The 14,544-nt window shown below is 37.6% G+C and overlaps 1 protein-coding gene across 1 annotated transcript in view; it reads left to right on the top strand.

Moving 5' to 3' along the window:
- Positions 1–14,544, top strand: part of SPICE1 (spindle and centriole associated protein 1) — a 71,576-nt gene that overhangs the window by 47,843 nt on the left and 9,189 nt on the right. Inside the window, exons 11-13 of the mRNA XM_011940659.1 lie at positions 4,196–4,343; positions 6,663–6,887; positions 13,509–13,993. Coding sequence (XP_011796049.1) covers positions 4,196–4,343; positions 6,663–6,887; positions 13,509–13,993 — 858 coding nt within the window. The remainder of the gene's footprint in view (positions 1–4,195; positions 4,344–6,662; positions 6,888–13,508; positions 13,994–14,544) is intronic.

Genomic DNA, 14,544 nt, shown 5'->3' with positions numbered 1-14,544 from the left:
GAGACGGGGTTTCACCGTTAGCCAGGATGGTCTCGATCTCCTGACCTCGTGATCCGCCCGTCTCGGCCTCCCAAAGTGCTGGGATGCTTTTCTTTTTTAAAAGACTTACACAGTTCTCTTGTGGAAAACCTATTGCTTCCATGCTGCATTGAGCATTCTTCCTCTGTGAACTTTTTTTTTTTTTTTTTGAGATGGTGTCTCAGTCTGTCACCCAGGCTGGAGTGCAGTGGCATGAGTTCATTGCAGCCTGGACCTCCTAGGCTCAAGTGATCCTCCCACCTTAGCCTCCCAAGTCTCTGGGACTACAGGTACACACCACCATACCTAGCTAACTTTTTATGTTTTGTACAGAGGGGGTTTCACCATATTGCCCAGGCTGGTCTTGAACTCTAGGGCTCAAGTGATTCGCCCACCTTGGCCCTCGAAAGTGCTGGGGTTACAGGCATGAGCCACTGCACCTTGCTTCTTTGTGTACTTCTGATACTGTCTGGATATTGGTATTATTGTGTTCATCAAATTGTTTTATACTTACATGTGTACTTGTCACTGAGACTGTGTGCTTCTTGAGTGTACACAGTCTATTTTATTCGTCCTTTTTGTTCTTATATGGTAGTTGTTATTACTTTTATTTATCAGCCAGAAGAGACTAGACAAGTGATAGAAGAGAAATTGTGTTTGTGTTAATGGACATTAGATGATGAGATGTATACTTTTTTAAATTGATAAAGTAGGGTCAGGCACAGTGGCTCACACCTTTAATCCCAACATTTCTCAAGGTGGGCAGATCACTTCAGGCCAGGAGTTTGAGATCAGCCTCGGTAACAGAGTGAGACCTGTCTTTACAAAAAATAAAAATATTTGCTGGGCATGGTGGCGTATGCCTGTAGTTCTAGCTGCTTGGGAGGCTGAGGCAGGAGGATCACTTGAGCCTAGGAGTTTGAGGCTGCAGTGAGCTACGATTTTGCCATTACACTCCACCCTAGGTGACAGAGTGAGACCCTGTCTCTAAAAAACAAAACAACAATAAAAAATCCAAACTACATACAAATTTGATAATATAGTTCGCATACCATTAAGTTCACCCTTTTAAAATGTACAATTCAGTGTTTTTAGTATATTTGAAGCTGTATGCCAGCACCATTATCTAAATCCAGAACATTTTCCTCACTCCAGAGAGAAATCCTGTACCCTTTAGAAGTCACTCTTCATTCTCTCTTTTTGTGAATTTGCCTAATGTAGATATTACATAGAAATGGAATAATGTAATATGTGCTGTTCTTTCACTTAGCATAATGTTTAAGGTTAATTTATGTTTAGCATGTATCAATACTTCATTCCTTTGTATTGCCCAATAATATTCCATTGTATGACTATACCATAGTTTATTTATCCCTTCATTAGTTAATGAACATTTGGGTTATTTTTACGTTTTATCTGCTATGAATAATGCTGCTATGAACATTCATATACATATTTTTGCAGAACTTATGTTTTTAATTATCCTGGGAAGATGTGCAGTTTTAAAACGTACTGATTTACTTACAAATCTTTGTTGAATACCCACTGTGGGCCTGGTACTGTTCTAGGTACAGGAAATAGAATAGTGAACAAAATATAGAAAACTTTACCCTCATGGAGCTTACATTCTAAATAAATCCTAAAAACAGAAAGTTGAAGTATAGTAAGTTAGATGGTGATATGTACTTCAAAGAAAAATAAAGCACATAAAGGCATAGGAAATGCATAGGATGGGGTAGGATGCAGTTACAAATGAGATGGGCCATTCCTGTCTGAGGAAGTGACATTTGAGCCAAGACCTGGAAGGGTTGAGGAGTGAGCATGTGGGTAGTTGAGAGAAGAGCAGTCTGGGCAAAGGAAAAGGAAGTGCGAAGGTCTTACGGTAGGAGTGTGACTGGTGAACTTAGAGTCATCAAGGAGATCAGTGTGGCAAGAGTAGAGTATGGGGAAGAGAGAGGTAGGAGACAAGATCAGGTAAGCCCAATCACATAGGGCCTTGCATGCTGATTAAAGACATGGGCTTTTATGCTAAGTGAGATGGGAAACCACTAAAGAGAAGAGATGTGATTTGTCTTGGGTTTAAGAAGGTCACTCTGGGCTATGTTGAAACTAGATCAGAGATTGGTGCCCTTTCTTGGGTTGCAGTGCCCTTAGTGTCTTATAACACCCCTAGGCCAAAAACAGTTCTACTTGTTAAGTCCAAACAACTATATCCTAACAACTGAGGGGCTGTTTGAGGGAAAGTATTACTTTCTCTTAAGTAACTACAATGATTTACTAATGGGTTATATGTACCTTTTGAGCACTGTACCACTTCTCAATGCTTGGAATCAGTTGGGACACAATCATTCTTATTTCCTGTTCCACACTGTTTTTCCTCCAGAACTTGTTTTTTTTTTTTTAACCTAGCAACTGCTGAAAGCCCAGCCATGAGAAGATTTGACATCATCAAAAGAAATGTAATGCAATCTGACATTGAAACTGTGAGCTGTCCTGAGTTAATAGTTCACCAGTGTCTGATAGATGGCAAGCATTACTATTTCCCTTGAAGATTTAAATTTTCCCTTGGTGCCCCTGTAAGTTCACTTTAGTGCCCTGAGGTGCCTCAATATACAGTTTGGGAACAGTATGGGACTAGAGTAGGTGGCCAAACACAAAAGCAGAATATTACATGAGGAGTTATTGGAATAGTTCAGGTGAGACATGGCAACTTGTTCTAGGGTGGAAGTGGGGAGAGGGTGTGAAAAGTGATCAAGTTATGAATATATTTTGAAGGCTGACCAAGGCAGTCTGCTAATTTATTGGATATGGAGTCAAGTAGAGGATATTGGAAAAGAATCAAGGGTAATTCCAAAGTTTTGGGCTGAATAATTAAAATGATGCAGTTGCCATTTATAAGTTAAAGAAGGCTTTAGGAGGAATTTGTCTTTATATATTTTAAGTTTGAGAAGTCTGTTTGAATTCTAGATGGAAGTGTTGAGTAGGCCACTGGATATATGAGTGTGAAATTTGGGAAAAAATTTGGGCTGGTGGTATAAAAATGTTTACTATACTTCATTCAGCAGTACTATTAATACTATTTCTGATGTCTGGCTGCACCTGACTTTTATCAAATGTCTGTATCTCTCTAAGCATACATGATACATATATCATGTATGCTTAGATAGAAGTTTGTTACTAGCTGCCATCCTTGGGTTTTCTTTGTCATTATTACAGGGTGTCAACAATTTACAGAACTCTCCTTTTCTTCCTTCTACGTGCAATCTTCTCTACTTCCAAGAACCATTTGCGTAACACCAGTACATAACAAAGATGAGCATTATGTGGTAGTGAGCAAACCTGATGTTTTTAGATGACCTACTTATATCATCCTTGTAGAAAATATAAAGAACAAAACAAATTCATCTAACCTTCTGGGCAATCTGTTTGACTTTTACATGTAAGAATGGAATTCCAAACACTTAACACGTTCAGCTCTGTGCCAGAAAGTAAATCTATGGGTATGGTATTTTGTGGGTGATCTTTTAAATTAAAAAAAACCTTTATGTAATATTAAAAATAATACATATTTTTATGTATTATTTACATATTTACAATAATACATATTTACATATGTATTACACATATACATTAATACATATTTTTAATATTACACACATAGACAAATATGAGAATATCTATATACATATATAAAAGTTCTGTCTCATTCTCATATATAAAAATCAAGTTGTAATTAATATTTGTATTAGTTACATACAGAATTTTGTGCTGTTCATGTTTATCAGTTTAAATGCCTGGGTAATATTCATTGTTTCCTCCACCTCATGTATCTGTGTCTCTTGAGGGTAGCTTAAGAAAGAGTCAGTTGAAACATCCTGAAGAGGTTTTGTAAATGGAAAGCGCTGTGGAAAGGTTCATTCTTATTGTTATAGCAGGGTATTTATTAATTATCATTTCATGATTTACTTAACCCTTTCCCTATCATGGAACTATTAGAATATTTATAATTGTAAATAGCATTTCTTTCATTTGAATGAAAGTCTCAAATTCCTGAAGTATTTACAGTGATGGTATTATACATATGTAAACACACACATATCCTTTGTGGTTTGCTTTCTAGGTGGTCGTTTGATGTTTGATATGCTAATAATATTATTTCATATGTTTTCCTCTCCAGGCAAGACTTCAGCAGTACATGGTCACAACAGACGAGCAACTTATATCACTCACATATGCTATTAAGAACTGTCCTGTGATAAATAACAGACAAGAAATTCAGGCATCAGAAAGGGGAGCCACAGGTCGAAGAAATATGGACAGTTCAGGTGAGTGTGGTCTTATTATCTCAGACTGTCATCAAATTACTTAATGGCCTTAGATAACAAACCAAACCTTAAATCTCTAAACTTATATAGACTTATTGACTGTTTATGCATGTGCAGTATTGTTACTACTACAATTGCCACTACTTTTCCAGCTAATATTGGATGCTTGCTCTATGCCAGATACTTGTTAAGTCTTACATGCATAATTTCAATTCATGTCATAATAGTCTGATGAGGTAGGTGTTATTGTTATTCCCATTAGTGTTATCTTTAGAGGAAACTGAGACTGAGAGAGGGTTGGTAACTTAGCAAAGTCACACAGGTAGAAAGTAGCAGAATCGGACACCTAAATCAATGAGAGTGCTAGCACTTTTAATCACAGTGCTCTAGATTCAGAAGAGATGATTTTGGAAAGAGAAAAATACTGAATTTTAGAAATACATAACTTTTGTTCATGTGTGGTAGTGTTGTTTAGTAATTCTTTCGTCATCTCATGTGCTATCGTGCTGTAGGCTGAATTGGACATTTCTGTTTTTTCATGTGTTTTACTTTTAAGTAAGACTTTGATGAGTATCTGTAAGAAAAGTGTTTTATGTATTTAAAACCGTTTTCTTAGGATGGATTCTAAGAAGTGGCTGACCAAAATTTAACTTGCATGAGGTAAACTCAATGGCTAGGGCAGATCTCTGTCTTCTGGTGGAGTCTTGCTATTTATTTATTTATTTATTTTTTTTGAGATGGAGTTTCACTCTGTCATCCAGGCCGGACTGTAGTGGCACCATCTCAGCTCACTGCAACCTCCGCCTTCCAGTTTCAAGCGATTCTCCTGCCTCAGCCTCCTGAGTAGCGGGATTATAGGTGCCTGCCACCATGCCCAGCTAATTTTTGTGTTTTTAGTAGAAACGGGGCTTTGCCATGTTGGCCAGGCTGGTCTCGAACTGACTTTATGATCCGCCTGCCTTGGTCTCCCAAAGTGTTGGGATTACAGGCCTCGGTCTCCCAAAGTGTTGGGATTACAGGCATAAGCAACCACACCCGGCAAGTCTTGCTATTAATATCTCAGTAAAGGAATATGTTAGTGCTTTACTGTTATCTGAGTTAAGCTTCACTACTGAGAAAACTTTTGATTATCCTATAGGTGAGAAGGGCTGGGAGTAAGTGTATTGTAGAATTATTGTTAATTCTTGTTATTGCCTGTGGAAAAAGTCAGAAAGATTTATGTTGGTGAGACCAAAGATTTATGTAATATCTTCCTGAGTCTCAGCTCTTGTAACTCCTTTAAAATAATGTGGAATGTGACTATGTTGTGATAATGCATGAACTGTGAAGTTCCTTGTTTTGTAATGAGCCTTGTATATGGAGGTCAGTGCATTAATATGCCCCATTTTAGCCATTTTATTACTTGTTATGACCATTAAAAAGCTATCCGTAAGACATAATGAAAAATTCTACTAGCCTAGGCAACATGGTGAACCCCGTTTCTACAATAAATACAAAAAATTAGCTGGGTGTGGTGGTGCATGCCTATAGTCCCAGCTACTTGGGAGGCTGAGGTGGGAAGATCACTGGAGCCTGGGAGGTCGAGGCTGCAGTGAGCCAAGATTGCTCCACTGCACTTCAGCCTGGGTGACAGAGTGAGATCCAGTCTGAAAAAAACAGAAAAAAAGAAAAAGACAAACTCTAGAGTACCACATAGGATTTTTTAAGGAGTCCCCAAGTGGATCGCTTTTCATGGCTTTGAGGCCCTAATGACTTTCTCAAAAATAGTAACAACTTCTCAGTACTAGCTCACCAGGAGCCTGCCCATGAATGATTGGCAGAGGAGGATACAGTCTAGAAAGTGAAGGCTCCAGGAGCCATGTTGATTGATGTGAATTTTGCACTCTACTGAGATGCATTTAAGAATAAATACTTGGGCCGGGCACGGTGGCTCATGCCTGTAATCCCAACACTTTGGGAGGCCGAGGCGGGCGGGTCATGAGCTCAGGAGATCGAGACCATCGTGGCTATCACGGTGAAACCCCGTCTCTACTAAACAAAATACAAAAATTAGCCGGGTGTGGTGGCGGGTGCCTGTAGTCCCAGCTACTCAGGAGGCTGAGGCAGGAGAATGGCGTGAACCCAGGAGGCGGAGCTTGCAGTGAGCCAAGATCGCGCCATTGCACTCCACAGGCTGGGCAACAGAGCAAGACTCTGTCTCAAAAAACAAAAAACAAACAAACAAACAAACAAAAACAAAAGAAAAAAGAATAAATACCTGAAATGTGCCCATAGTTTCTTTTTGTTCCTATTGTGCTAATATCCTTTCATCTTCTCCAGAGGGTCCAGCTGTAAATGCCAATGTCTCAGTGCCATTGATGTTCAGAGAGGAAGAGGTGGTTGAATTCCCACAGGAAGAGTTGCCTGTTAAACTGTCTCAGGTGCCAGACCCTCCAGATAACATGACTCTGGCCAAGAATTTTCCAGCACATATTTTTGAGCCAGCTGTGTTGTTAACACCACCCAGGCAGAAGAGCAACTTAAAATTCTCTCCTCTTCAGGACGGTAAGTTTTCTTCTAAAGTTACATGAAAGTTATTTTTTATGTTCCATTTGTACAATGTATTACGTTCACCATTGCATGAAAAACAGAACTGAAAAAGACATTTGATTACCACACATAGCCTTTAAGCTGAAGGAAGACTTTTCATGCTATGTGTAGTACACCTGTGGTCATGTGTGACATTTAATTAATTTTATTGTATATCTATTTTATTAAACATTGTAAGTATTAAACTCAGATCAAAAGATCAGAGTCCTTAGCATTAAGATGCAGAGTAAGGGGAATCCCTTTTGTCCCAATGATCCATGAGCATATGAAAGAGTTAGAAGCAGGAGATTATACTCCAAAGAGTAATGAAAGTTAGACTAAGGAAAGGTGAGAACTGTGACTTTAAGGGTCATGTAAGTGACATCTGGTCATCATATTCACCTCTTTCTCATCAAAAGTTTTCAGCTTAGTTGAGGGAATTTTATAATAAAAGTTAATGGACAATTAAAAATAGCTTTAGAGTTACTTTTGCAGCTCACAGGTAGAGTAAACAGGTTAAGAATGTATTATTCTTAGCTCAAAGATTCTTAACTTAGGGTTCATGAATGGTCTGCAGAAGTCCCATGAACTACTTCATTGTTGGGAAACTTAGATTTATTTGTCCCCATGTACATTTTTTCTGGAACTGTTGTTTTTACTTCATTTTCAAAGAGTTCTTTGGTCAAAAAAAGAACCAGTATCTTAAACTCTCTTCTGAAGTTTTTTGAAAAATATTATTCAGGTCTGATTAGCCTGAATTTTTATTTCTTTTAAAAATTTTTTTATATTTTTACATAGGGGAACAGAAAAATAACTGTTAATTGTTATTGGGATATATGAATTTTGTGCAATTTTCTGCACTTTGATGTTTCCAATAAAGGACATGAAGAAGCCCAAGGGGTTAAATAAAATGACAAATCCTTGCTATTAAAAATTCTGTTTTGTTATTTGTAATGCAGATGTAGCATTTGTCAGATCAGTGTGGTGCAGTGGTGACAGTGCCAGGCTGAGAGTCAGAAGTGCTGGCATTTTGGCCCATTTATTGTTGACTAGCTATGAGGCATGAGGCTCAGATGGTTTACCTTTTCTAGACCTAAGTTTTTCCGTCTGTGAAATGAGAAGATATGTCTTTGTCTTTAATGCTCCCTGCAGCTCTATCAGTGTATGATTCAGTATTTCCTCTTCAGAGGGCTAGAGGGTATTATTATCTCTGGCAAGATTCAGGAACTATGATTTCAGTTCTGATTTCTGTTCAGCCTAGACTTTTATTCTTTAAATTAGTTAGTTGTTCAAATGTTTGCATGTTGTTAATAGGCTTGTCTAATGATCTTTGCTTAGATGTTGTAAATATTTTTCATTGGTGATCGTAAAATAGCTTAAAATTCTTTGTAAGAAACAGTTACAATAAATATTTTTACTCTGATCACAAACTTACTAAATGCTTGTTAAAGCAAGTTTGTCAAGGATTGCTATAGACAACATTTTGTTAGTATCTTCAGCAAGTCTGCATTTGAAATAACTGCCTACTTATTTTATAATGTGCAGACAGAGATGCTTGTGAATAGGTATTTGAATTGGTGGTGTTTTATTATATTTTTCAAGTATTGTTTGGAATACTCACATATAAAGAATTACTCAGTTAAACAGAATATGCAGATGAAAATGGGTGATACGTAGGGCCCTTCATCAGCATTCAGTTCTCTTTTAGGATAGCCTTGTCTAATAGAATTTTCTGGGTTGATGAAAATGTTCTGTATCTGCTCCATCCAGAATGGTGGCCACTGGCCGCATGGGGCTAGTGAGCATCTGATGTGGCTTGTGTGACTGAGAAATTAAAATTTTAAATTTTATTTAATTTTAATTAACTTAAATTTGAATAGCCACATATGACTAGAAGCTGCCATATTGGACAATATTGCTGTAGCATTTCCCATCATAAATATTTTCCTCTAGCTATTGATTTATTTCTCCTTTTCTTTACAGCCATGCTTCTTGAACGACTAGTGTGTGTGTTTGTATTTGTGTGCAGTTTCATTTCATTTTCTGATCTCCCATTCATTCCTTATTTTAAAGTGTTTATTCTAATTCATATTTGTATATGGTTTTAAAAAAAGTACTGTCAATTTAACCCAGAGAAAGATTCTCTAAAAGAAACTGATATTTATTTGGGATTGAGCATTGCAATGGGAATATGGTGGGCATATTCAGGGAAGTAAAGGAAGACAAGAGTTTTTAAAGGGGAAATGAGGAGGATTATCTAAGTTGTTTTGAGACAACTATCCTTGGCTACAAGGATCAGTAACAAGGGTGGCATCAATCTAAGGTTGGTTGTTGGGCAGATGTCCTCGCAGAATTATTTTTTGTGTAAGATTGTGGAGGCCTTTGTGCAAGGTTCTGGTTTTTGAAATCTCTTGAATAGTTGTTATCAATCATACATGCATGAGAACCCTTCCTTCCTGGCTCTTTAAGGCTCCACTTACCAGTCACTTGTGTCTGATAAAGTGACTCTTATAAAGTCACTTGTGCTCTGACACAAATTGCTCAATTTTTTTTTCTTTTGAGATGGAGTTTCGCTCTTGTCGCCCAGGCTGGAGTGCAGTGGTGCAATCTCAGCTTACTGCAACCTCTGCCTCCTGGGTTCAAACTATTCTCCTGCCTCAACCTCTGCCTCCTGGATTCAAGCTATTCTCCTGCCTCAGCCTCCTGAGTAGCTGGGATTACAGTCGTGCACCATCACGGCTGGCTAATTTTTTTTTTTTTTTTTTGGTATTATTAGTATAGACTGAGTTTCACTATGTTGACCAGACTAATCTCGAACTCCTGACCTCAGGTGATCCGCCCACCTCGGCCTTGCAAAGTGCTGGTATTATAGGAGTGAGCCACCACGCCCAGCCAAATGACTCCATTTTCATTCTGACAACTTTCACAGTACATTCCCCTAAAGGCAGTCATTTTGATTCCAATTTTATTTTTGTTTATTTGGTAATTGTCTCCGTAATTAATATAAAATATTTGTGCATCTCTTTTCTTGAGATACCAACTTTACATAATAATTATAGACTCTCCCTATGAAAGAAGAGAGTGTAATTCACCATAACACCTACCTCCCTTCTGTACTCTGGATAGTTTTGTTTTTATTTTTAATCTTTTTTGTTACTTTAAATACTTTCTATTTCTTTTTTAACTTTAGATAGTATTTCTTGACTTCCACTACATGAAATACTAGCATCCCTTCCCTTCTGCTTTACCTCTGTTTTCTGCCTCCCACCTTCAGTTAATTATCTTTTCCCTTTCACATTATTAAGTTTGATTACATTAACCTTCTCTTCCATTGCAACAACTGTGTGTTCTGTGTCTTGTCTATATACATATTGACAAGTGAAAACAAATAAATAACCATTACATTTTTTTTTTGAATCCATTGTTACTGCCAGTGCTTGTGCCAAACAAAGGAAAAAGTTCTTAAGAAAATCAAGGTGAATTCTTATTTCATGTTATGAGAGCTCAGACTCTTTTTGCTATATGTTTATACTGTGACTTTCTTGTACAGTTTTTGCTTTGTGTAGACTTTCAAATTGCCTTTACTCTTTTGTTGACAAAAGAATAATGTGCTTTCACCATATCTTCAAGTCCTTTTGTCATACTGTCTGTGGCGTGGAATCTGCTTTCATACCAGAGACACCGTCTCAAAGCCCTTTAAACTTGCTGCAGCCTTCACTGATTGCTTATTGCTTGCTGGGCCTTCTGCATAGCTCTCATCCTGGGTCTTGGTATCATTGCACACCTGAATTGGGTCACCTGTTTTCTCTTATTATTTGGTTTTCTTTCACAATTTTCTGAAAGAAATAATCAGAAAAAGCATATGCAAGGTAAACTCTGAGTTCTTGAAATTCTGAAGATGTTTTCATTTTTCTCTTACACTTGATTGATAATGTGGCTAAAGAATTCTAGGTCAAGAGTTCTTTTTCCTGAGAAATTAAAGGCATTATTCCATTGGTTTCTAGTATTCAGTATTCAATTGAGATGTCTGATAATGAGATGTCTTTTATTTCTTTATATTGGACCTACTTTTTTTTTTTCTGAGAAAGCTTTTAGGATCTCTTGTTTTTATCCTGAAATTGCACAAGGTATGCCTAAATATGGGTTTTTACCTTCTTGCACTGTGAGACACTAGTTGGACCTTTAAGTCTGAAGACATATGACTTTCTTCAGTTTGGGGGAAAATTTATGTTGATCGATGGGATTTTCTTATGTATTTGTCCTTATATCTTACTTTTTAGATTCTGGAAGATTTTTTCACTTTATATCCAAGCCTGTCTTTTGGATTTTTAAAATTTCATCAATTGTATTTTTAGTTTCCAAGCAAGAGCCCTTACTTGTCTGATTGTCCTTTTTTCGTTAACACTTACTATGAATGCAGTATCTTCCAGAAACTTTTCTGAGGATACTAGTTAGAATTCTACTATGAATTTTCTTTCATTTTCTTCTGTACCTGAATTTTATTTTCTTCTTGATCTGTTCGGTTTCCCTGTCTTGGCTTTTTTCTTTTGTGCTGCTGTTTTTTTCCTATTGTTCATTTGTATTTAAGAATGAATAAGTTCAATATTATAGGTAGTTGTCATACATTTTCTTTTCTGTGATGTAGATAAGTCTAGATCTATTTTCCCAGTAGACTTTCCCTTATGTGGTTGCTTTGTGTATATGGGTACGATTTGCTAACTATGAGTTTCCTTTTAGAATATGTAACTAGGATCCAGCCATTCACTTGGGGTGCTCACATTTACTGTTTCCATCCTTGATTTTTTGCTTAGGAGGACAGTTCAGGGAAGTGGTGTGCAGCAGCTTGACTGGAAAAAGCATACAGTAGACAAATTTTCAAGTAATTCCCCAGGTTTCAGTTCTACTTCTCATTTTTTTCCTCTGTACCTGTCAGCTTTGTGACTGCAGCCTTTTCAGGGTCCTCCCCACCCCCAGATACTGGCTTTCACCTGTCATTTCCTTCTAATGTATATGTATTCTGGAGTATGGTTTCTGCTCAGTTGTACTGTTTCACATGCTTTCCATCTACTCCCAGTCTTCCAGAGATTTGCTGAAATATCTTGTTTGCTAATGATTCTCTTCCCAGACTATTCTGTTTACTGATTGTGGGTTTATTTCCTTTTATATGTCCTTGCTGTCAATGAAAAGAGGTGAGATAAATGTGTGCTCAGTCTGTAGTCTTGAACTAGAAGCATCCCTCCTTTCAATTAGGGCATTCCATCTAAACTACTCTTGCTAAGGGCTCCAGTGGCCTCCCTGTTACTAAGTCCAGGGTACATTTTTCTGTCCTTATGTTTCCAGGTCTGACAGTGGTATTATGTACAATTAACCACTTTGTTTCTTTGATGCCATGTTGGTGTAATATTTTCCTTATCTTTCTGACTGCTCCATTTTAGTCTGCTTTGGTGGCTTTTACCTCCTTTACCTGACCCTACATGTTGAGTTCCTCATATCTTGATGCTGGTTGTTTTCTCCCTCTACTCTTCTCTCGGATAATCTCACTCATTCTCATGGCTTCTAATACCTTCTAAATGTCAGTGACTTTCAGTTTGATATCTTAGACCAGATGTCTCTCTTGATTTTTAAACCCATGTATCCATCTGCTTGGATGGATACACAGATGAATCCTAGGGCACCTTAAGTTCTTGATAAGCCCTCCTTCCCCTAAGTCTATCCTTTGCCTTCAGCATCTCGGTAAATGTGATCACCATCCACTCAAGATATGTGTCTTCTTGATCTGTGTGTTTTTCTCACTCCCCATTTCTAGTTCATTGCTGTCAGTTCTTTGCCAAAATGTTTCTCAAATTTATTTAGTTCTCATCATCTCTAATGCCAATACACCTTAGTCAAAGCTACTATCATCTTTCTTCTAGACTATTACAATTGCTTCCTGGATTTTCTGCTTCCATTTCTACTATCCTCCAATTATCCACAGCATTTAAGAAATTTAAATCAAATCATTGCCAGACGTTCTCTAGGTTTTCATTGCTCTTAGATTAAATTACGAAATGTTTAACATGGTCTGAAAGGCTTGCCAGAAATGGCCACTGCATACTTCTCTAATCTCCTGCGATCCTACAGGTAGGCTGGCCTCATTTCTTTGCTCTTTCCTATTTTTTGGGCCTTCACATATGTTGCTGTTTCTGCCTGTAATGTCCTTTGCTGTAGTTCCTATTACATATGTAATCAATGTAATCATTTAAAAATTTTACTTCCTCAGAGAGGCCTATCCTGGCTATCTGCAGTTTAAATTGGGTACTTATACCTGCTTCCTCATTCCCCAAGATTCCCAGATGTGAATTAATATATGTGTTACAATGTGAACTTGACAGATGGTTTTTCACAAGGGTACTGACAAATGCTTTAAGGAACATGGTAAGTCTCTGTACTTGATTACGAGGGGTGACATTGCTGGTGTGTTCTCTGCTGAAGCGTTCAGAAGCCAAACAATTCTACTGAAATACTTTTCTAAGTACCATGGTGGGCTAGTGAGATGAGTATAGTGTCAATCTATGGGAAAATAATACATGTTTGTTATTTTTAAATTCTTATCTATAGTATTGAGAAGGACTGTTCAAACTCGTCCTGCTCCACGACTTCCTCCAACTGTGGAAATAATTGAGAAGGAACAAAATTGGGAAGAGAAGACCTTACCTGTTGATACAGATATTCAGAATTCAAGTGAAGAGAATCGTCTGTTCACTCAGAGGTGGAGAGTCTCTCATATGGGAGAAGATTTGGAGAACAAAACTCAGGCTCCTTTTGTTAACCTCCCACAGCCCCTCTGCAATTCCCATTCCAACACTCAACAGTCAAGAAGCCCCACATTCTCAGAAGAGCTCCCAGTACTGGGAGATGGACAGCAGCTGAGAACAAATGAGGCATTAATACAAAGAAAGGACATAATGGCACGAATGGCTGATTTGACATTGCAGAATTCAGCTATGAAGGCACATACGAATAATATTATTGAGCCCAGAGGAGAGCAAGGGGATGGACTCCGGGAGTTGAATAAACAAGAAAGTGCAAGTGACATGACTTCTGTGAGTACCAGTTAAGGATTGATTAGGGACATACAGGAATTTAAATAGGAACTTTAGCTTGGGCATCTTAAGAAACTTCTTTTCAGAAGTGATCCTAGAAAGCTTTGAGGCTAGATGGCTTATGCTTTGGCATGTCTTCAATACAATAGATCCTGGTTATTTATCAGTCTAGTGTACATACAAGACAGGACAGCATAAAAGGAAAATTATATAAATGAAAATTGGACAAAGATAAAATGTGAAGGTAAGCTAAGATTAAGTTAGGATGAAGTTTTAAGTATCAAGTATAGAATTAATATTACTTGAATGTTTGCCACATAACCACATGTTAATTGAAAGTATTTTTATTCTTAAAATGGCTCATAAAAGAGTATTGGCCCTCAAATCATGAGCAGTTAATTTTTGAGGACATAGAATGGATTTTCGTATAGAAATGAGGTGGTTTTTTCGTTTCGTTTTGGTGTGTGTGTGTGTGTGTGTGTGTGTGTGTGTGTGTGTGTGTTTTGAGACGGAGTCTCGCTCTATTGCCCAAGCTGGAGTGCAATGGCATG

This window comes from Colobus angolensis, unplaced genomic scaffold (assembly GCF_000951035.1).
Source record: "Colobus angolensis palliatus isolate OR3802 unplaced genomic scaffold, Cang.pa_1.0 Scaffold190, whole genome shotgun sequence".
In the NCBI taxonomy this organism is placed as follows: domain Eukaryota; kingdom Metazoa; phylum Chordata; class Mammalia; order Primates; family Cercopithecidae; genus Colobus; species Colobus angolensis.
This window is presented reverse-complemented; position numbering and strand designations above follow the sequence as displayed.